This window comes from Ruditapes philippinarum, unplaced genomic scaffold (assembly GCF_026571515.1).
Source record: "Ruditapes philippinarum isolate M1 unplaced genomic scaffold, ASM2657151v2 ctg1815_1_1_1_1, whole genome shotgun sequence".
Taxonomy (NCBI): Eukaryota; Metazoa; Mollusca; class Bivalvia; order Venerida; family Veneridae; genus Ruditapes; species Ruditapes philippinarum.
In genome coordinates this window covers 25,963-50,759 of record NW_026858310.1, presented here as the reverse complement: position 1 = coordinate 50,759, position 24,797 = coordinate 25,963, and the positions used below count along the sequence as shown (strand labels likewise).

The following is a 24,797-nucleotide window of genomic DNA, read 5'->3' as shown; positions in this document are numbered from 1 at the left end:
TTTTATTAAGTGTGTTTTCGTGAAGATTTCGATATTTATATTTTAACTGCAAATGACCTTGATACACCTTAATAGCGGAGTACTTGGTAGTATTAATCTATGGAAGGAAATATACGCCATAACTTAACAATAACTTTTCTGTTTATGCCAAAAGCAACTTGAAATTTTTATCCGAAAAAAAAAAATAAAATAGATAAATAATTTTTTTTAAATAATAAATAAAAAAAATAAATAATAAAAAAAAAAAAAAATAAATAAATATATAAATAAATAAATAAATGATTCGGGTGGTAGAGATGTCCTTTTATTACATGCTTTTCGGTGGTTTATAGAAATATATCAGTGAAATAAAACTGGTAATTTCACTGTTTGAAACAGTGAAATTACCACTTGGATAATTTCACTGTTTTGAATTTTAGCCCCTTACGTTGTTTCAGTGAAATACCAGCGTGCACAGTACTGGGTACCAACTTCATGACGTGACGTCGTAAATGACGTCACGTTGTATTATTATTTGGCGCGCTTTCATTCAGTATTAGGTTTAATGTCTTTTTAAAACGTTTCCTTGCATATAATAAAAAGAAAATTTGTTTAGTTTAGTGTAAGATCGAAATATATTTCACCTTGTGAACACCAAAAGTTCATATTTCACTCGTGGCTGCGCCACTCGTGAAATATACCTTTTGGTGCTCACTCGGTGAAATATATTCCAATCTTACACTGAACTAAACAAATATCCTCTATTTATTACATACTTATAAATGAAATATTGAGAAATATTGATGAAATAAAATGCGTATTTTCATTTTCCGTATTTTCACTGTAGAAATCTATTTTTCACTGCAGTGAATCATATTTTCCGTATTTTCACTGGTGTCTTGCCGGACTACTTTCTTTTAAATTCTGCCAGTGCACAAAATTTAAGGGAAAGTCTTTGAAATTGTAATGTCAAAAAAGAGAAAAATGTATATAATAAACAGAAAATTCAAGGTTTTTCTATAAATACATGATTAATTTTCATCTTGTGGCATGAAAATTACCATATTTCACTCGTGGCTACCGCCACTCATGAAATATGTATTTTCATACCACTTGATGAAAATAAATCATGTATTTATAGAAAAAACTTAAATATCCTCTATGTATTTGAAATTCACATTAGTAAATAATTTAAATTTGGAAAATTGAACTTATTTTTGAAAGATTTCCAAAACTGTAACCAAAGGATATTAAAAAGCATTAATCTAATGTTAAACACATTTAACTGTAAGTGTACATTTTATTACATGTAAGTGAAAATAAGATAAGTAAGAACTAACGTTTATGGGAAATTAATATTTTAGGGGGAAAAAATCTTTGATTTAACAAAAAAATGGTGCAGACATTTTAGTAACCTAGGTTTGCTTGCGAAAAGGCACCATACAGGTATAAACACGTATGTACTATTTTACTATTGTATTTCTTTTGGATTTGCATATTCATCGGGAACTATTTTCATAAAAAAATCAAATGTGCACATCTGATGTAATTGAACTATTTCATATTTCTTAAATCAAATATTTATTTCATTCATTTTTAACCTTTCGCTAACTTCTGGCTCGTAGCATGGAATTATTAGGTCAGTTGTCGTTCACCTTTAGCAAGTAGCACGAAGCTAAAGCCCACCGGTCAACCGCCTCGAGCTGGTAGCATAATACACGCAGGTCACTAGTACTTCACCTTTAACATGTAGGATGTAGGACAAGACCACCGGTCATTCGTCAAGCGGTATTAACATGCTACCGCCAAGTTTTTCACCAGCTTATCTTTAACAAATTGCGCAAAACCACAAGACCAACGGTAACTGACTGCAGACCGCTGCTAGCTCACCTTTAACAAGTAGCCTGAAACTGCAAGGTCACCACTCGCTTGCCTTTAGCTAATAGCCTGAAACCATTAGGTCACTACTGGCTCACTTTTAAATTGTAAGGTCTGCACTGGCTAATCTTTAATTAGTAGCCTAAACGTTAAGGCCACCATTAGCTCAACTTATAGTCCGACACCGTGTTCATCTTAACTAGCAGTCTGAAACCGCTAAGTAACCTCTCGCTCAACTAACTAGTTGCCATAAACCGCTAAAAACCACTCATGATTGACATTGAAGCCTTGAACCTCTAGGTCAACACTCATTCCTCTTTATCTAGAAGCAAGGAACCGCAAATGCGGCAAATCACTTTGGTCTACCATTCATCAATTTACGGCAATTTTCTTATTATGTGTGGACTAAATGACGAATAGTGCAGACCATGATACGACAGCTGATGTTAGTCTGCACTGGTGGCATGGACAGATTCTGTTTCCGGTCTGAAAGTAAATAAATGAGAAAAAAAAATCCGTCTGTTCAAACAGCTCAGACTTACAGCATAATGGTTTTCTGATGCAAAAAAGCAATAGCATTAGCAGATTAGAAAGATAGAGCAAAACATATAAAGGCATTCCATGGAAATCTTGTTGTAACATCTTAATTAGCCTGAGTACATTATTAAGATAGAGGGCATCGACCTTATTGAAATGTTTTTTGTTTCGTTGTCTCGTCTTCAACACTTTGTAATGTAATGTTGGGGGAAAACAAGAAAAAACAACAACACACACAAAAAACACAACATAATTAATATCAAAGGGTACTGTTTTTTCGTATACATTTTGTGGTAGGTTCGTTTGGTATATTATAATTCAATTCAAGTAGTACCTTGTTATGACGTCAGTGATGATCACGTGACGTCACGTCATTTACGTTTTAGGTGAATGCAGTACATTTTGTTATTCATAAGCCTAAATACATAAAATAAATATTGTTTAAGATTGATAACATTTTAGCAATTTAGTCCTTTATAGGTTTATGGTTGACAGGGGTCAAAAGGTACTTTTTACGGCTTTACCTTAGGAAAGATGAAACGAGAAATTATCATTTTCCAGTAATAAGGCGTTCAATTAGCTATATAATAGAATAATTATGATGAAAGAGGAAATAATAACAAGATTAGTTGAATTGTACTTTAGTTGATATTTGTACCTCACGGTTATATGATGTATGTACCTAACCCTTGTATTTTAATGAGCATTTCTGGCATAAACGAATTGCTTTATTTTGAACCAACATCCCACAATTCATTCATTCATCCCCTAACTTTATTGAGTACAGTTATTTGTTTGTGTACTTCTATAAGTACATGGATTAGGATCGGTGGTAAACAAATTTTTTTACAATCTGCCTTAAAGGGACTCCGCTGAAGCTTTTTTGACATGACGGGACTGGACTATTATACAGTCCTAATATGTTAAAAAATGTTAAAGAAGTCCAAGGAAATTACGTTTTTTATCGATATTTATTTATCTATCTCGAAATCACCTTAAATCTTTTGTTCTTTCTTTTTTCTTTTACTTTTTTGGAGGTTCCAACACGGTAAACACGTTTATTTACCCAGTAATTGGTAAAGAGAAGGTCAGAGCTAACGTTACTTTTATATTTTCAAACGGTGCGCTAGATACTTATTAATTATAGTCAGCCTCAAACAGGCTTATAAAAGGTGCTATTACAATATAGTGGTCTTTGGGCGTTGTAAGTAACTGGAAAAATTACGTAACTGACCAGAAAATTGCAGATCGTATACCGTCATCTATATTTTGCCAGGTACATTCGGGAATGAAATAATAAAAAAAATGTAAGAAAATAAATACAAAATGTATGTAACAATGTTAAACTATTGCAACATTCCCTTTACAACTTTATGCACGTGCAGAGTTTACACGATCTAAAAATAACTTTTGCAAATTGTTTAAATCAGTTGCAACAGGGTTCTGGTATTTATTTCGTAAATATAAGTAAAACAGATCACATGAATCACTACGCGTAATAATTGCTTAATGAATGGAACTAATTTATAAGTAACGATTTCTTTTCATTGTAAAAAGTCTAATTTGCGTCTATATTTCATATAAAACGGAATGGTAAAACATCACAATAGGCATAGATATTGAGTAACGAAAGAACGGGTACATAAATATAAGATATATCAAACGTATTTGAAAATAAAATAAATGTGATACACCGTAACAACGGTGTAAATGGGTATGATACACCGTAACAGCGGAGTGTTTTGGATAAATGATATGAATGATCAGGTAATCATTTAAAGAAAATATTTATTTTATTTATTTATTTATTTATTAAAATTTCCAATGAAAATTAGAATATACATGAACTTTTTAAGTGGCTTTTTATTATTTTTGAGTATATCAAACTAATTAAAAAAGATGTAAATTGCCTTAAATGAACTTAACTCTATTCAGTTGTCCTGTAAACTTATATACAGGACTTTCCCCCTGAGTTATTAATTAATTCACGACATAAGATTTTTATATTTTGTGTAACAGGCCTTTAAAAATAATTGCATGAAAAGTACCGAAAGAGATATAATATCTGTTGTTATATTTGTTTTTGTATCATTTATGTAACTTTAATACATTTATGTTAAGATTAGTTGCAATAAAATATAATTTAACTAAACTTAAAGTGTTCCAACCTTTGGCATTTAAAATGCTTTTGATTAAAGACCCATTATGCCGTAAAAATGCTAAAATTATTTCTCAAAACTTTTTATTTTTATAACCTTGTATTAACTATTATATGCTGGTTTTGCTTTGTTGGCAAATGGTACATATAATTACTACAAGTGTACTTTGTAAAATACTACTTGCATACATTTTGATACCTTTACTGCACTTCATTGCATGTTCAGTGCTACTTTTCCAGTTGTTCTAAAGAATTAAAAAAAGGCTGTCTGAGGGGTAATGTTTTTTGTAACTACTCATTATAAATAAGTGTCTTACCGACAGTGATCACTTTCTCTATACTATTTTTTTTTTGCTGAAGACAAACTAATAAAAACGTATATCTTATCCAAAGAAGTTATGTATGACAGGCGATCTAATAACTGGCATAAATATCCCCCACTGGCAGCATTCATATGAAAGCAATAAGGAAATAATTTGCTAAATTAGTTTAACTGTGTTAGTTCATTATATAAAATGGGGTTTAAAACACATTCCTACCCTCCGTAACGTCATATCAGTCGTTATTCAATTTTCAATAACTTTAGGTGGCACTAATAGGCTTCCGTACTCCACAATTCCAGTTTTCATTTTTGTATTTCTTTTTATAACGTAAAGTTATTTGATACAGTCTTTATGGGCCTACTGATCAATTTATATACATAGTGGTTATTCAGGTTGCTTAATATGCCGGTAAGTTCAAGATCTATATAAAATTGCTCAATTATGTGTACTTTGACAAAGTCATAATTCAAGAATAATTGCATATATGAACTTGAAGTTTCATTTAAAAGTGGAAACTTTGTCCTCGTTCTTTTTCATTTCTTAAGGTATTTCATAGCATAGTTTTTCCCTGTCAACACCCACATCATAATATTATGATAAGGATCTTAACTCTTGCATCTATATTCTAAGAATAAGCCTCCTACTTTCACTTTGAATATAATTTTACGTGTATGTGGTTTACTGGTAAGAACCTTTTCACTGTTAGAAAATTAAACTTCAAACTTATTATTATCACTCACGCCGCTTATGAAAATGTTCATTAAACTACTTTCGACATTTCAAAACATAAATCTCCTTTTTTTAACAATTTTTCTTTTTGCCTTTCTTTAGTTTTTATATGGGATTTTCTTGGGCCAAGTGGCTAAAGTTGCTGTCTCAAAATCTCTAGGCGGCATGGCCGAGTGGTTAACCCGTCGAAATAGCCATTGCTAGGATTGCTAGCCATGTAAGTTCAAACCCCGTCAAAACAATATAAATAAATAAATGTATCAATAAATAAAAAGAAAAAGAAATAAATAAATAAAAAAAAAGAAGTAAAAAAACCCTATCTCCCCTCACCCCCACCCCTCAATAAACAAAGAAAAAAAACACACAAAAATACCCCTGGAAAGTAGCCATATAACTGCGATTTGACTTAAAAGACTAAATAAAATAAACATTCGTAATCGAGCTTCACAGCTCAAGTAGGTGAAAACCTGCAAAATACTCGTTAATGCGAGAATGTAAATAATCCACCGGCAAATAACTGGTGAGTGCAAAGTAATTTTTGAAATACTTTGCACGAGAAATTCGTGCTGAAAAATGTTATTTGAAAAAATAAAATCATTTAATTGCAAACCAGATAATAAAAAGACATATAGTGATATCTTTATGGTTAATATAGACCTAGTTTTAGGTATAAAGATTTTTTTTATTTTACAAAGTAAATTATTGAAAGACACGTGCAATAAAAATCAGAATATCTTAATTCTTATCGGTACTGAGCAGAGAACATTTTACAACACCCTAAACATTCTTAAAGATCTTTTAATCAGCAGTAAGTTCTTTATGATTTGAATACTAGTCTATGTTATAAAGCGGAACACCATTTTGAACGTAATTTTTGCGAGGGTCTTACATTATTTTGTACATGTATGTCATTTCTGTGAATAGAGCCTGAAGAATTATCCACTATTAAAGATTGTTCCTTTTTTATCACCGCTAAGCTATCCTCGAAGTATAAAAAATATTTCAATTCAAGCTTTTCAGATTAACATTTTTAAAGCTATGCAATCGCTATGCATGTAACACGCTATTTAATTCTAAGCTTCGAATCATGTACTACAGATACAGACGATGCCCAAATAACAAAACCAATTTCTTCTATCTTAAAATAGTGCGAAATCACGTGATTAATCAAAACATACGTATTCGTTCGCGTTTTACCATATCAATGAAAGAATGTGCATTTTATACGTATACTTATGCATATTTCTAATTAACTATTTTAGAAATTTCCCCGCCAGAAAATGAGTGATTGTATTTTCTTCAGAGTTTCTGTTTCTACAGAACGTAACTGTATCCGTTCCATTCATATATATTCAGCCATGCGGATAATAAGCACAGAGGGAAATATCGGCTGTATCTGTTTAACTGATGAACAGCATTGATGCATATTTCTGTAGTTTTAACGCTTTGGGGTATTTAAGATGAAATACAAAGTTTTTAGTTTAAACATAGTTTATTTCAAACAAGTATACACATTTACAATTTACAAATAGAACTTTACAACAAATGAAATGAATGAAAAGGGATCAGAACCGAAAGCTGATGCTTATATAGGTCTTATCCTAGTTTTTATTTGCTAAATATTAGCAGTGTGTATACGTATGTACATAGATATGCTTGAAAGTACAATGAGTAATTGTTTAATAAAAATAAATTTTATGTTATATACAAAACATATGAGTTACACAAAGTTGTCTTGCATTGAATGCTTTAATTTTTGTTTGAAACTTAAAACGTTTCATGACCGCACAATAGTAATGTACCAGAAACTGACCGCCCTGTCATCGTGGCACCACTGGATTAAAGACCAATCAATACCTGGTTAATATAGTGATTTTGTTTTGATTTCGAAATAACAGTGTATATGTTAAACAATATATGAGGTGGGTCCTATCCTATCCTATGCTATGCTATGTTATTCTATCCTGTTCTGTCCTCTGTCCCCTGTCCTGTCACGTCGCATCCCTATGACCCCATTCCATTCCCATTCAAAATACCTTTCCTTTCCCTTTCTTTCATATTTTATTCTTTCTGTATATTTATCTTTCATAATCAATCCTATCACAACATATGGTATCATATAAATGTCATTGTATATAATGATAATATGTAAGTAACCTTCATATAATTGCTAGATTCCGTAGACGCGTTTATCTATTCCAGGTGCGTTCTTTAACAACATCAATGTTGGTTTCTAATATTATATTTATGATAATAATAATGGTATAACTATACACAATGCTCCTCAGAGTGTTGTTAAACAATTTAGAGTAAAGCTTACAAGCGTACTGTTTGTTCCACTTTTGCCTGGATTAACAAACAATTCGGTGAAATCTTAGGTATATACTCGAGAATTTGAAGAAGAAAATCGAAATAAATTAGTGATATAAAGAATCTATTTAAATTGTGGCCTATGGATGAGCTTCAGTGGTGTATTTTTAGTGTTTGCAATATCGAATGAAGAGTATTTTTACAACGCAAGGCGTGAATTGAAAACTGAAACAGGCCTTCATTTCTCTTGGAAAAAAAGTGAGATAGTGTTAAAGCGTATCTATATGTGCTGGGCAATGGTATAGAAAGAAACTGAAATCGGTGATGGTTATGTGAGCGACTGTAACAAAAAACATATGATTACATACACATACATAAAAATGATTAATAATAAAATCACTTATTATTCCATTCATAATACAAGACGCTGGACTTAAAAGAACTCGGAATTTTAGATAAAGTGTTAAACTTCAAAAATGGATAATTAAATATAGTTGAAGAGTTTATTTTCACCAGGAATTACAACAGGATAGCATGTTAACCGCTAGAATATCTCACATGTAAAGCTAGCATTTTGTTTTAAATGAATAAATTCGCATAGTGGTAACTTTTGAATCACTGGAATACTAATGATTTATTGTTTTTATTAATTTGTACTTCTGCAGCGGAATTATGAAGTTCAAATAATTGTATAAATAATTAGAATGAACACCACTCATGGGTTTGAAACACCGTAACTACGGGGTGTTGTGGTTTTTTGAAATGGACAGTCAGGTAAGACTTTAGAAAACAGTTTTTCCCGCCATTTTTACCAAAAAATATTTTGTAACGTTAAAGAATGGATAAAAATATCTTTAACCCATAGCCAGCTGTTGGTAACTGAATATATATACCCATGCGACCAGAGCAGACCAAAATCAGTACTTAGAACATTCGAGATCATGGTCTGCACTGCTAATCACTAAAAATGATGAATGGTTCTGTCCAGATTGAAAGATGGACAAGTCCATTTAAGATATTTAGCGTGGTGAGGGTAAAAAAATTATTATTTCAAACCACTCTGCAGCATGAAAAGTTTTCGTGGAATCCACAGTTTGTAAAGCAAGAATTGTCTACTATAAAAACAACAAATTATAACGGTAGTAATATTGCAATTCTAGGTTCTAGGGAACTTCTATACCGATAGCCGAAACCCTCGCTTCCGCCCCTCATCATCGCAAAAAATAGCGGGGATTCTGTTAATTTGAAAAGATCCCCGCTGTCTCTTTTTGTTTTGATAAATTGCTAAAACAAAACACGGCATTGGCCCTGCAGTGCAACTAAAATTGACTTGTGCATCAAAGCAGCCGGCCCTTTTGAGAGAATGCAGCACCTTTATTGTTTAAATACATGTACATATAAAATTATTGTCATTGAAAACCAAAACCGACAGATGAATTTGAAATGTTAATATTTCTATGCTCAGTATTAAGAAGTACCTTCTCAAAGAACGAAATACTGTCAACAGTTTTTGTGTGTCTGTTGTTAACGCGTCAGATAAGCTTACAAATAAACTGGAACATGCCAAGAATTTGTGCAATCTATCAAAATGATACAGATCTCTGTAGGTGAAATATTTTGTTGTTTTCACACCGGCGTCAATGTAAGCGTATATATACCTCTTGTCATTCTGTTTACCAAAAACTTTGAATCTTATTGCATCTTATATTCAAAATATGACAAATATGGCCAAAGATTTTGGCAAAATAAGATAGTATTTTCAGCTTTTATTATGCAAATCAGTTGTATGCCCTTAATTCATAATACTGTATAAGTTGGGCTTATGCTTGTAAACCATCATACTTTGTGTCCAAAATACATAGATTAACTCAATACACAAAGATAAAACTTAAAGATATTAATTAGTTTTTTTTGTTTTAAATTTTCGACATGAAAATTGAAAATGACAAAGAATGCATATAAGCCGCGAACTTGCAGTTTCCGTGAGGTATTTTCAAAACCATGAAATTTAATATTCACGAATGGCAAAAAAAAGTGTAAATGATCACCAGTAGACGCTGTATAGCATTAATTGTCATATTAAAACGATTTTATTATTTGTCTCGATGATTTTTATCTTCATTATTAGAAAAAATGCAAATTTTCTACTTTATAAAATTGGTTACCATGGCAACCACTTAAATTGTTATTAAATTGTATTATTATGCTACTTTCCGTTGTTTGCCAAGATATTTTGTGCACACATTATATGATATACGGAATTAAAAGTTTCTAAGAGAAACAATAAAATTATGTTAATTAACAGGCCTATCTTATATCGCAATTAGAACTTGAACTCGACATACGCTTTGATAATACATGTATGTATATTTTCGATAAGTGATAGAAATATAAAAGTTATTGAGACGTTTCAAAAAGAAATAGAATTATTGAACAAGACTAGGATTTTGTAAAACATACATATCCAGGAAAAAAACACAACGTTTTTAGTGAGTCATGACAATGCAAATACCAGTATTTCATTACATTTTGCACTATTTTACGCCAAAATTACTAGTAGGCCCTATTATTTGATTAATCTAAAAAGATTAAAGGCACATTATGCCTAAAATCCATATCTATAACAAATTTAGAAATGGTAAAAATGTGTTTTATAATGTTTTAGTAATGGATTAAGAGCATATTAGATGTTAAATAGCTGAAGAAAGATGGTTTAAGTATATGGCCAGTGAGTAACTTTCTTGAAATTTAACAGAACATCAGAAGTAAAAAGCTTTTGAAAAATAAAAAGATAGCAATTTTCAGACTTCACAAGCCTTTAATAAAGAAAAGTGCATTTTTTTATTCAAAAGAACGAAAAAATAATTAATAGTTAAATTTATATATTTGCATATCAGTTAAAGGCATTCAATAAAATTGTTGTTTATTGCAACATTGCAGTGTACGTTATTTCTATAAGTTCTACAGATATCGAATTCCATTTTTGAACTGGGAAAGTTGCCATAACACTAAATACACCAGGAACGCTCCGTTGTTTCTGTTTTCTAAATGAGCACCAATGGGGACTCAATTCTGTGGAGTTATATAAATGATATGTTATTATTTCCGAGTTCTGATTCATGGACTTGTATATATATATATATATTATACTGACTGTGGAAACAACAATGAAGGATATATCATTTTCTACTAGGACGTGAATGGATATTGTCACAAAGTATAAGTAATCTATACATTTTGATCTTCTATTATTCTATTACTCATGTTTTGGCTTATTTCTTCACAAGCTGTCGTACCAAATCTTGCTGCTTGTTCTGTTGATACGTGTCTAGAATAAATGACAAAGGAACAGTTTTTATGTCTAGTGCAATATGTAGGTCTGTGTTTTATAGGTATATGACTAATGGAATTGATATCTGTTTATATGTAATGTAATATATAATACATATAATAGCTTTACGTCTTATGAAAAGGATATATGTTTATATGTAATGTAAATAACTTCTGATTTAGCTGTATCATGTATTTAATTAAGTTTATGTTCCATTGAATATATCTGCCATGCATAATAGTTTATGTCTAATGAAATAATTATATGTAATGCATATAATATTTATGTCCAATGTAATGCATATAAGTTTTTGTTAATCAAAAGTTTATTGTAATGGAATATACAGATATTTTGCATGTATGTTATGTTTATATGTATATGTCTAATGAAATAGATATTACATTTAAAGATATATGTTTATGTCTTATGAAATATATATTATATGTAATGTATATATATTGATGTCTAATGAAATATATTCTATATGTTATGTAAATATGTTTATGTGTAATGAATCATATATTATATGTTATTTATATATGGTTATGTCTAATGAAATAGATATTATATATAATGTAAATATGTTTATGTCTAATGAAATATAAACATGTTTTATATGTAATGTTTATGTCTAATGGAATATATATTAAATGTAATGTATATATGTTTATACCTAATGAAATTGATATTATATGTAATGTATATATGTATATACCTAATGAAATAGATATTATATGTAATTTATATATGTTTATACCTAATAGATATTATATGTAATGTATATATGTTTGAACCTAATATATATTATATGTAATGTATATATGTATATACCTAATGAAATAGATATTATATGTAATGTATATATGTTTATACCTAATAGATATTATATGTTATGTATATATGTTTGAACCTAATATATATTATATGTAATGTATATATGTTTATACCTAATAGAAATTATATGTAATGTATATATGTTTAAACCTAATATATATTATATGTAATGTATATATGTTTATACCTAATGAAAAAAAAAATAGAGATTATATGTAATTTATATATGTTTATGCCTAATGAAAATAGAGATTATATGTAATGTATATACGAATAGATACTATATATAACTAATATACGTAAATTGTTTACATCTCATATCTTTTTTTTCTCATGTATATAATGAACTTGCTAACTGTCGTATGATGCACACAATCTAAGTATGTAATAATGGCACTGTTTTTTTTAAATGGATAATTCTTAAGTAATTCCGTATGTCAATATTCCATATATTCTGTATCACTGTGCATGTAGGTATATATAGATGAACATTGAAATTATTTGGAAAAGAAAAGTTAATTTTGTATGTACAAGGCCGGATAAAAATAAGTAGACTTTTCTTATAACTTATTTTCTTGTAACTTAAAATCTTGTTATATGTACAAACAAAATTATTAAACGACAGTCAATGTATTTTTGATCCACCCTCGTAGAATATTATTTTGTCGCAAATTGATCAAATAAAATACGATGGCTTGCTATGGACTTGTAAATTTTTGGAGAAAATTGCACAAGATGAAAGTACACCATTATTACATATTGTACTCTTCAAAATTTTTATCTATCTCTGTTGCCAATATTCTTGGGTGTTATATAATGATGATAATCATGATAATGATAATAATAATGATAATAATAATGATAATAATAAGGATAATGATGATAATAACTTTATTTATTTGTCTTATGATACATATGATTGTATCAACATTTTTGTTTAATACATGTATCTGAATCCCTTAAACTCCGAACGGACTGTTACAAATTAAAATCTAGACTAATTCATTTCACACATTCAGCCTGTTCGAGATTTAACAAAATGCAATTTGCAAGCAGCTTCAATATTAGAATAATGTTGAACTCTCTTTTGGCAAAAATCTTGCTATGTCAGCAAGTTATTTACAAAAATGAGTAATTGTATTTGTCCTTGTAAAGAATACATGCACAACTGTAATACAGTTGCAGAATTAGACGTGGAATATTCCTAAATAAATAATAATAGACAAAAATAACTTGGGTATAATTAGGTAAATGCACTTGGATGGATGCATTGCATACAGATGTAGCGCGCATTATTTGGGCATTGTTTACTCAATGATTGGTTAATTTACATGCCTATTATCACGTGCTGTGTCAGACGACAAAATTAACATACACATTATGACGTGATCTTGGCTTATCAGTTGTTAACTAATGATATTGTCTGCACAGTGTAGAAACGAAAACACTGTATCACTTACCACAACTCTAAATGATTCAATGTGTTTGGGTTATCGCGATAACAAGCGTCCTTTACTTCCGGTCACTGTATCATTTATTTATTGCAAACTGACAGAATTCAATTGAGACGCGTCACGACAAAACCAACGTAATGCGTTTGCGACAAGCATGAATCCAGACCAGCCTGCGCATCCGCGCAGTCTGATCAGGATCCATGCTGTTCTCTATCAGTTTCTCTACTTGTAATAGGGTTTGTAAGCGAACAGCATGGGTCCTGATCAGACTGCTCGGATGCGCAGGCTGGTGTGGGTCCATGCTGGTCGCAAACCCATTATGTTGGTTTTGTCATGACTCGCCTCAATTGCTTTTTGGGTTTTTTGTTTTACGTCGTACCAACAAAGTATATGTCATATGGCGACTTTCCAGCTTGACTGGCACCCTCCTTAGCGAGCAAAGGCTGTTGATGTCCTAAATACATGTAAATCATTGCAGGGTCATGCAAGTAAGATCTGTAAAATATAGATATTGTCAGTTTAAAAATGTGTATACACGGTAAACTCTGCCTTTTTTGAAAGATTTGTAATAATTATGAAAGTTTGGTATAAAAGATACATAGAAAAAGAATTATAGTGTTCGAAATGCTGTAACCGTTACTGACAGTGAAAATATATATTCATAATAATTATGTAAATTTGCTATAATTTGTTATCTGATGTAGTTCATGAAGGTACAACTGATTAGCACCTCGACTTATTTCAGCTTAATTTTGTGGTCATTTTTAATCGATCTATCTATCAATCAGTCAATCAATCAATCAATCAATCAATCAATCAATCAATCAATCAATCAATCAATCAATCAATCAATCAATCAATCATATTTTAACGCATTAGATTTCGGGAGTGTTATGTATATACCTCGTTTATGTCACCAGGCGCCTTAAATAAATTATTAAATTGAATCCAGCATATCGTCTGCAAATATTATTTGCCAAATTTCCTCTCTTCACGGCCGTCTGGTTTACATCTGCGTTAAAATAGTGATGATCATTAGGAATAATTACTGATGGGTATTAAGACATTTGTCAACAATTCGTTTTGGAATGTGAAGATGGCAGAGGTAAAAATTACATTGTATATTTTCCGTTTTTTCTTTCCTGTTTGTATTGTTTTAGTCTATGAGGCAAAACTTATTTTATTCTCTTTTTTGTTCTTGTTAAGTATAGGATTTTTAGAGTGTAAAATTTGATATTGTTAATGTAAGTAAGAATTATAACGATAAAAGGGATGATCATTATCACATGTAGAAGGTAAATAGTCACACTACTTTATTTTTGTTCCTTCGAAATAAATATACATGTACGTACATCTGAGTAAATGATAGTGAATTTGTGCCTTTATTTTTTCTGTTTGTCTGTCTGTTCAGTAAACATTCCATGTATCATATTGTCAATGAATTAAAATTTCATTCATTTTCTTCAATTACATGACATTTATCGAACGTTTGTAACGTCCTTTTTTAAAAGAAAATTACAAAAGAAAATCGTCTTTCGTTCGTAGAAACAATATGAGAAATACCTTCTTAAGTTTCGTTTGTAATAACCATAGAAGAATTGTCGTTCGCTTTTTGTAACAATACGAGAATTGTCTTTTATTCGTAATAACAGTTCGAGCAAAAGCATTTCATTCGCAATAACATTACGATAATTGCATTTCATTCATAATTACAATACGAAAAATGTCATTCATGATAAAAACACGAGAATTATCTTTCATTCGACAAACAATTCGAGAATTGCCTTTCATTCGTAATTGCAATAGGAGAATCGCATGTCATTCGTAACTGCAATACGAGAATTGACTGTAATTCGTAATTGCAATACGAGGATTGTCTGTCATTCGTAATAACAATACGAGAATTGCTTTTCGTTCGTAATTGTTGAAAATGTTGCACAGGTCCCCATTTATTCAATTTTCGATGACAATGGTTATTCTTTTCTATTATAAACAACAAACAAACAAACAAAAAGAAATGCGTGATGTAGAACTTTAATTATATATTATAATTCTGGTAAAGGTCACATTTCAAACATTCAGATACATGTAACTTGTATATATTCACATCCTGTCAATTGAAGACAAGCTGTATATAATTTTTGGATTTTTCTTGCCATTTGTATTATTCTTAGAGCATAAGATAAAAAAAGTCTAGTTTTATCACCACAAAAAAACAACACTATCATTTTATTGATACATCGGCTTATTATATACTATTATTTTATATTACTCATGAAATTTCTCTATAACAAACGCTTCAACATGGGATCAACGAGAGCGTATTATGTTTTCATATAATACCCAACGGGGTCCATGTAGACGAGCGTATTTTGCCTTCATTGATATATTATGACGTCTAATTTATATTGCATACAACACGTTGTCCCAAGATGCGCCTGATATGTATTGTATACAGCGTTTCTGTTGATAAATATACAATGTATACAGGAAACAACGTTCCATACATATTACTTTAAAGGAACTCAACTAAGGTCTAATAGCCTAAAATCGTAAAATTTGAAATATTTTCACTACTCAAATGGTGCTCTTTAAATGGAAACCTATGCAATAGAAAACGGAGTGAGACAAATGATCTGAAATTTTGCACACATCGTATAAGTCCAAACCTACATAAAGTTATACAAAAATCTTGAAAATATATTTCCGGTCAAACACCTCAGTGGAGTCCCTTTAATGTAAATAACGGTAAATAATAAGTTTCAGAAAGGAACAAAGCAAAACATTATGAAATGTCTGAACTTTACTATATTATTACTCATCTATTATAATAATGTTTCATTGATATATGAAAGATTTAACCCTGGACACGCCAAAAATCGTCAATGGACTTGTCCCTCTTACAGTCTGAACCATTCATCAATTTTTAGAGAAATTTTCAAATTTTTTACTGACTAAATAGCGAAAAGTGATCAGACAATGATCAGACGGTGGACCTTTAAAATGCTGGCTGATCTTGGTCTGCAATAGTTGCAAAGGTTGGTCTTGGTCTGCAATAGTTGCAAAGGTTGGCCTTGGTCTGCAGCGTTTGCAAATGTTGATCTTGGTCTGCATTGATTGCAAATGTTGATCTTGGTCTGCATTGATTGTAAATGTTGATCTTGGTCTGCATTGGTAACAAAGGTTTATCTAAGTCTGCAGTGATTTTTAAGGTTGAGCTTGGTCTGTTATAGTTGCAAAGGTTGATCTTGGTCTACAATGCTTGCAAATGTTGTTCTTAGTCTGCAGTGTTTGCCAATGTTGATCTTGGTCTGCAGTGATTGAAAATGTTGATCTGAGTCTGCATTGTTTGCAAATGTTGATCTTGGTCTGCAGTGATTGCAAATGTTAATCTTAGTCTGAGGTGTTTGCAAAGGTTGATCTTGGTCTGCAATGGTGACAAAGGTTTATCTAAGTCTGCAGTGATTTCAACGGTTGATTTTGGTCTGCAGTGATTTCAACGGTTGATCTTGGTCTGCAGTGATTTCAACGGTTGATCTTGGTCTGCAATGATTGCAAAGGTTGATCTTGGTCTGCAATGATTGCAAAGGTTGATCTTGGTCTGCAATGATTACAAAGGTTGATCTTTGTCTGCAATAGCTACAAATGTTGATCTAAGTCTGCAGTGATTTCAACGGTTGATCTTGGTCTGCAATGATTGCAAAGGTTGATCTTGGTCTGCAATGATTGCAAAGGTTGATCTAAGTCTGCAATGATTGCAAAGGTTGATCTATGTCTGCAATAGTTACAAGAGAAATCGAGAAATCCATGATAAACTTACAGAATTCAAAAAATTGCACTAAAAGTACCCCATACTAAATCTCTTTCTTGACTATTTGTTTTACTAATTGTAATGTCGGTCATTATATATAAATGTTACTGTAGTCAAATGATTGGTATCGTCAGCTTTGTCAATGGGCAAGCTGGCAGTTCGTCTGCTCGGCCAAACAGATAACCGTTCATGCGTCATCGCGAACTGCACACACGGTTACTTCCCCTGAAATGCTGAAGAAAGTTTTTAAATAATCCATTAAACGCTCTATTATATATTAATTTAAGTATTTCTCCACACGTTAGTCATTATGTTTTACCATTTCAGACATCTCCGGTAAACTGGAAAATCGTTAGTTTAACAGGCATTTCTAAAAATTTGAGAAATCCTAGATTAAGAGAAATTCAAATTAGAATTAACTATTTTATGGCCTTTTAAAACTTTTATTGATAAATAACTAGAAGTGTGTATGTTGTTTTATGTTGTTTTTCTTGATAATCTGATTAACGAAAAATGCTTAAATAGAAGCGAAAATCGCCGAGTAGTATTTTGGATTTTGTATGACCTCACTTCTTTAATTAATGGTCATGATGATCTATAAATAGAACAAACAGCAATTAAAGATCATGCATTCTTGGCTGCAATTTGATGCACAATTTTGGCAGCAGTTTTACATTTAATGTAAGTTAAAATTAAATTTGATATTCTGCCAGGTTGTATGCAGTGAGTGTAATTGAATAATAATAAAAAAATGCATAAATAAACTGTAAATTCTTTAAGCGGAGCATATAAACATTCGTTTCGAAGCAGAGTACCTCCCAATTGCGAACAGTTTATAATCGTTCCAGTAACTTATAAATACAGTGAATTCAACCTAGACTAAGTCACTATTTAAACACAGAAATTCTTTAACCCTTCCCAAGATGAACTTCATAAATGGAATTGTCCATCTGTCAATCTGAAAAAAAAAACACACACACAAAAACATCCATAGTTTTAAAGGTGATATTCAAAATATGTCCTACATTGAAAACTATGGTACGTGCCGTTTGATCTTGGTCTTCACTGGTCGCATGAATTGAATTCGTTGGCTTTAATCTTTTTCCAATGGGTAATGCGTTAGTAACGGGATAAAAATAAGATCTTAGTCATTTTGCATAAAAGTGTCATTTTGGATGTGAATATTTTGTATAATATGTCTCGAACTGTTGATAAAATTTAAATTAAAGTTTTACATTAACGTTTCCTTTCACTCAGTTTTTAAGCACATTTTGGAAAATTTATATTTCATAGTGCTGTTTCAAAGCAAATGTCTATTGATTGTGAGAAAACAATTCAAGTTGTGTTGTTGATTCAAATGTTTGATAGTTGGCCGAAACGCTCCTAGAGAAATAAATAAATAAAATAAAGTACTATCTTACATTTTTTTTCGTTAACAAATACATTATTTTATTTACATAGCAGCTAATCTTTTCCTAACGGTTGTTTAAAGCAGATTTCGACGAGTGTAATCTTAAAGTGCCATTATGACCATCCAGGTGTAATTGTTTCGAATACAGGTAAATTTGGTTATTGGATATTATATGAAATAAGTAACAAAATGTGACAAAATAAAAACCTTATTTTGTCACATTTTGTTACTAATTTCAAATAATATCCAATAACCAAATTGACACACGAGTATTTGTATAAATCGACGGTCTAGTGCTATAAGGGCGTAAATGCATTTTTGCAAGTTTCGGGAAATTGAAAAAAACTGTCTGCAGACTTTGATCCTTTTTCAATCATGGTAAAATTTGGGACACACTTAGAAAAACTAATATCGACTTTTTTAAAACATTTTTTAAATTAAAATAGCCCACCACCATAATAAAAATTCACAAAATCCGTATTATGCCCTTTTAATATTTACATTTTTGTGCATCAGCCAATAATTCTAAAAAGACGTAACTAGCAGTTTCGCTCTTTAAAATTGTTACTCGGACTTGGCTAAATAGGGCGTAACTACCATATATGCCCTTTTAGATTTTAGTGTATTCATTAATTATCAATACAATTATACAATTGTTTGTATCTATAACAATAATGAATTGTAATAAGTGACCGTTTTAAACTATCTTTAGTCTTTAAACCTATGACATTGTATGTGAAGGTTACATGACAGATAAATAAAACAATACTAAAGTCTTGATTTTAAATGTTACATAATTATATGACTTAGAATAGTCACTGTGTTTCATTAAATTGACCTTAAATCTTTTTTTCTATATTGAGGCATGAATGAATGATATATAAGATACACATGAAATATAATCATCGAATACACATGAAATATAATCATCGAATACACATGAAATATAATCATCGAATACACATGAAATATAATCATCGAATACACATGAAATATAATCATCGAATACACATGAAATATAATCATCGAATCATGTATATCATGTATACATATTGTACTCAGGAATTTGAATTACTTTAATACAAACTGCCAAATACAAGCTTAAAAGCACTTGAAACTTTGAAAGAATATACTATTTATACTACTAACAGTTTCAAATTCAAATTTTATTGTAATTAACAATCAACTTTAGATCAACGACATTATGACTAGGCAATGTCAACTGTATTTAACATTAAAGTGTCTGAACTCTTATGTCACAATACCATTGTCTATTCCAGTCACACAGTGTTGTCCAATAGCCCAATGTACAATAACCTTCGTTTTTATTTAAATAAGTTTAATTAACAGTTTTCCCATGAACAAATTATTAATATTAGCTTTTATGTAATCTTGGTCTTTTCGGCCATTTTACAAGCTTGACATGCACGATGTCTCCTGTCATCTCAGAATGATTTCGGTGTGGATTTTATCAGCTTCTAAAGTTTTTTAAAAATATCAGGTTTCTTTGTTGCCACGTGAAGCTATAGGGGTAGAATATACATTCTTTAACATTACAAAATTTTGAATGTTTATAAAGACAATTAATTTAATGCAATATCGTTGCTTCCTTTTTTAAAATTTCTGGGTCTATGGGAGAGGATATTCCCCCACAGCCACCTGACTATAGATACATGTAGGTACAACTAGAGGCCTTTATATTACGAAACATGCAAAGCTCCTGTTAATGCAATATTTTTAGTGATTCAGTTTTTCAATCGGATGCAAAATAATTTAACTTTTATTCAATTCATAGACGATGACTCAAATGATTTTTGTCAACTTTTTTTCCACGGGAAATATAGACCTTGGACCCCCTTATCTACAATGCGTATCCTTAAAATGTGTCAAGGTATGTCCCTGACTCGTAACATAGAGTCCTAACGTGCGTAAATGTGACTGTCTGACTATCTGTTTGAACTAACGTATCAAAGTCTTAAAAGGGCCTAACTACTACTTAGGCTCTTATAAAATTTGAGAACGGTGTAGATATGGTGTAGTTACGCCCTTATAAAATTTTTCTTTTGGACTCGATGCACTTACGCCCTACCTATCATTCTCCGATATTGAAGCCAAATTAAATGCTAGAGTTAAGATATTTAGTCAGCAGGTGCGCGATGACGTTCTGCTTCGAATGGCGTAAAAACATGAAAAAGGGCGTAAGTACGACTTACGTCCTTATAGCACTAGACCTTCGAAATATCTTTTAGTGTATCGGTAAAGGTCAGTTAATAAAGAATGGGGCAGTCTTTTTAGATTTTAGGCATTTTTATTTTTTTATCCTAAACATTTGTAATTGTCAATTGTTGGTTAATGACAATGATAATAGTCAATCGTTTGAATTATATATCTGATTCATATGAACTTGACAACGAAAGACGTGAGCATAATAATATTACTTTAATCTATCACTGATCTATTGTGATAAAGTATTTTATATTATCAAATAATGAAAAGATCCAACAATAATATTAATAATGGTTACAAGTTCCATTCAAACATCTGAAACTTTTCCGATATATCTACCTACATATTCTTAAATAAAGCTATTTTGTCGAAGAGTCTTTGGCACCAAGCGACAATTTCTTTTGTTCAAGAGTTGTTTGTCTTACTAAGGAACAGTTTTTGAAATTGTAATGAAAAACAAATCACTCACTTGTGAAAACCTTGGAGACAGCAAATTTTATTGTCGGATCCTTTTTTCATATGATGTATGCAGGGTCTTTGTACATGCATTTGGAAACCCCAGATATATGTAAAGAAAATTTGAGTAAACAATTGTCTTATCTTTTAAATAAGTGGAGAAATGTCATCAATTCCCATGTTCTAAAATGCGATCTATTTAGTTTGTGTGAGGGTAAATTTAACACGGTCAAAGTTTTCCTTAAAACTGTCAATTCATAGTAAAGATATAGAAATAAACAGATAATTCAAAATTCAAAACCATAAATATATGACAAATATTCTTTTTTTCCCATATTTTCCATTTCCGTGATTAATTTTAATTATTTATTTACGTCTTCAGAATCATTTTACATACTAATATATTTCTACAGCATTTTAATTTTACAAAATATTTCACGACATAGCCGCTTTAAAATAAATGACTTAAAACTGCCTGTCGCCGATTAAAATAAATAAAGTTATGTCTAAAATCAGACCGTGAAGAAAACATTCAACAGTTTGTAAAAAGTTTGGAGAGCTGTTTCACAAACAAGATTATAAACACTATAAACGTGATTTTTGAACAATATTTGATAGATCTAAATGACATTTCATTTTAATAGGTCAATTTGAAAAAATAATGATAACGGCTTATTCAAATTTAAGTCTTGTATAAAAGTGTGTTAGACATAGAAATAATATTTTTTGTATGTTTGTTTTTGAAATAATGTCGGGAGAGGAATGTTATAGATAGGAGTGGGTTGCTTGTAATGTACGATTTGAAAATGAAAGAAGACAGTGAATATAAGTTAATGCTGGTAAGTTTTTTTTATATATATGATTTAATAAATTTTGACTTTATCTATTGAAGCAGACTTCTTTAAGGGCTGGTACATTCCATGTGCTTTTAATAGTGTTTTAAACTTTATAATGGTATATTCTAACCATTAAAAATGAATTATATTAGTACTTAAGTAGATCAGAATTGAATTAAATATTTAGAAACTATATGTTAAAGTTATAAAGCTTGTCTTAAGCAACCAACTTTAGAGTATTGAATAATTTATATTAAAGAATGATGTCATTTTTAATGACGAAATATCATTTGAGCGTTTGATTCTTTCTATCAACGAGTTACGACTAAAACGGTTGTTGATATATGTATACATGTATACATGCATGTATATACATGTATATCATGTTAAACCTATCTTGTATGTAATTGTTAAAAGCTGTCGTCATTGATTAGGTAATCATTCGTTTTAAAAGAGCGACAGCCTAGATAGACAGACACTAAATTTTAGCTGGTATAAGGGGTATACATTGCACATAACCCGTAAATTAATAAATGCCCAGCCCTTATTCCCCAATTCCCATGGTAACGGGAAAAATATGGTGAAGAAATTACATTAAGCCATTGTTTTGGGCATAACTTTTTAAACGTTGTATAGATTGAGAACACTTTCATTGTCTTGAACTTTTCGTGCTATTAGCTTAAGTTTGATACTTTGAAGTTCAGTTTGGCTTTTATTTATATGTGTAACATCTATATTGGATGATTAATACTTACAATGTATCCATATATAGATACATTTGTTTGTACTGGCACTGGTATTTATCAGTCACCGAGATTGAATGTATATAGCTATCTAATTCATCCTTCCGTGTAGGGTCACTCTGTTCGTTGCTTTCTTTCTTTCTTAACTTCCTTCTAAATTTCTTCCGTCGATCTGTCCGTTCGTTGGCTTTCAGGAATGTTTCATTATAATTATGCTGATGAGGATAATATATTACAATTCGTCGGTCCGCCTATTCGTTCGTCCGTCCACCCAGTCAAATAGCCCCCTCCCTCCCTCACTCACTCACATACTCGCTCGCTCATTCATTCATTCGTTCATTCATTTTCACCAGCTACGTCTATAAAATTATTATCTAACTTATATATTTATTTAATTTTGATTTTATGTCTTTCTATTTGTTTATAAATCATCCCTGTACCTTCAATTAAATGCACAATATGCCTTAGAGGTTTAGAGCATGTCAGATCTCATAAGGAAAGTCAAAAGCTATGAAATTATTTGTCATAAAAGAAAAAAAAAATAAACAAAGTAATTTTTTTGACTTTCATGCAAAATACGTGTTCAAAATACATGTATCTATTAAGGAATTAAGAAGTGGTCCGGTATCTGGCCAGTGAGTAACTTTAATTTTTTAGAGACTTAAGGCGGACACCACAATTAAAAAGCTAATTAGAAAAAAAAATAGACATAATGGGCCTTTAAAGTGGGGATCAAATAAGTAATTGTTAAACAACACAAACGCGAAAAAGATATTATCTATTCCTCCGCTTCCACGAGCAAATAGTTCCTCATGCAAAATAACACACCACGAGTAACAATTATTCATTTTCTATAACAATGTTATATACCTTAGAGAATTCTCTCAAGACATTTACGCTATCAAAGGGAAAGAAGCATCCGCATACTATAGAATAATTTTTTTGGCAGAAAAATGTTATGATGTAACGCTACATTCTATCTCAAGGTCAAAGTCAATGATCGAAAACAAAAATCACCGCGTTTACCTAATTGTACTAAGGCGATGTTATATCGGGTAAGAAGTTTATGATTAGTTCTTTGTATTTGATTTGAAAAAAGAAAAAAAAATATGCGGAGTTCACTTACGATCAAACAGCAAGACTGCATTTTATTAAAGAGACATAACTCGTAGTGGGCAACGCCGTATATTTAGCTCTTTTTACCTCCCTTTTCATCTTTGCTCACATTGAAATAAGTTTTATACAAGATCATCTCCCCTTTGAACTTAGAATGTCATGTGTAACAAGATTCTTTTTTCATTGTAAGAGGTACATACTTTTTTAATATATAAAAACATTTGTTTCCATCATAACTCCTTCACATTTTGTTTTTGAGGATGTTTGACCTCAGTGGAGTTCCTTTAAAGTGTTGTGTTTTTTTCGCTTTTATTGATATGCACATTAAATGACAGGAATTATAAGGTTATTTTGTAACAAAAAAGTTTTATATTTATTTGAATGCGTTTCTTCGATTTTTTTTTGGATGATTTGATACACCGTGTATATCCAGTAACGAAGGATTGTGAAAAAATAACACGGAAATTGTGACACAGTGCAATAGTGTTGCAGAATCGTGAAATTCCATGGCCGAAAGAGCTCCACGGTAAGGCATTGAATTAATATCGTTTATAGTTAATCAAAACTTCAATGAATTCAAGGTGTGTGGTGTTCACAAGAAGAAATAATTGAAAGAAAATAATTAGCGCATACGTTTGCTGAGACATTACATGTTAAACCTCATC

At 30.8% G+C, this 24,797-nt stretch overlaps 1 protein-coding gene across 4 annotated transcripts in view; it reads left to right on the top strand.

The window, feature by feature from the left end:
- LOC132752748 (potassium voltage-gated channel protein Shaw-like) overlaps positions 1–24,797 on the top strand; it is a 52,600-nt gene that overhangs the window by 8,869 nt on the left and 18,934 nt on the right. Inside the window, exon 1 of one of the 4 annotated variants that reach the window (XM_060743119.1) lies at positions 3,820–4,161. The exons of 1 other annotated variant lie outside the window; for it this stretch is intronic. In XM_060743119.1, the coding sequence (XP_060599102.1) occupies positions 4,105–4,161 (57 nt within the window). In that variant the 5' untranslated portion in view covers positions 3,820–4,104. Of the gene's footprint in view, positions 1–3,819; positions 4,162–8,448; positions 8,689–21,983; positions 22,277–24,797 lie in introns of those variants that run through there. 2 more of the 4 variants (XM_060743120.1, XM_060743121.1) reach the window with 2 other exon arrangements.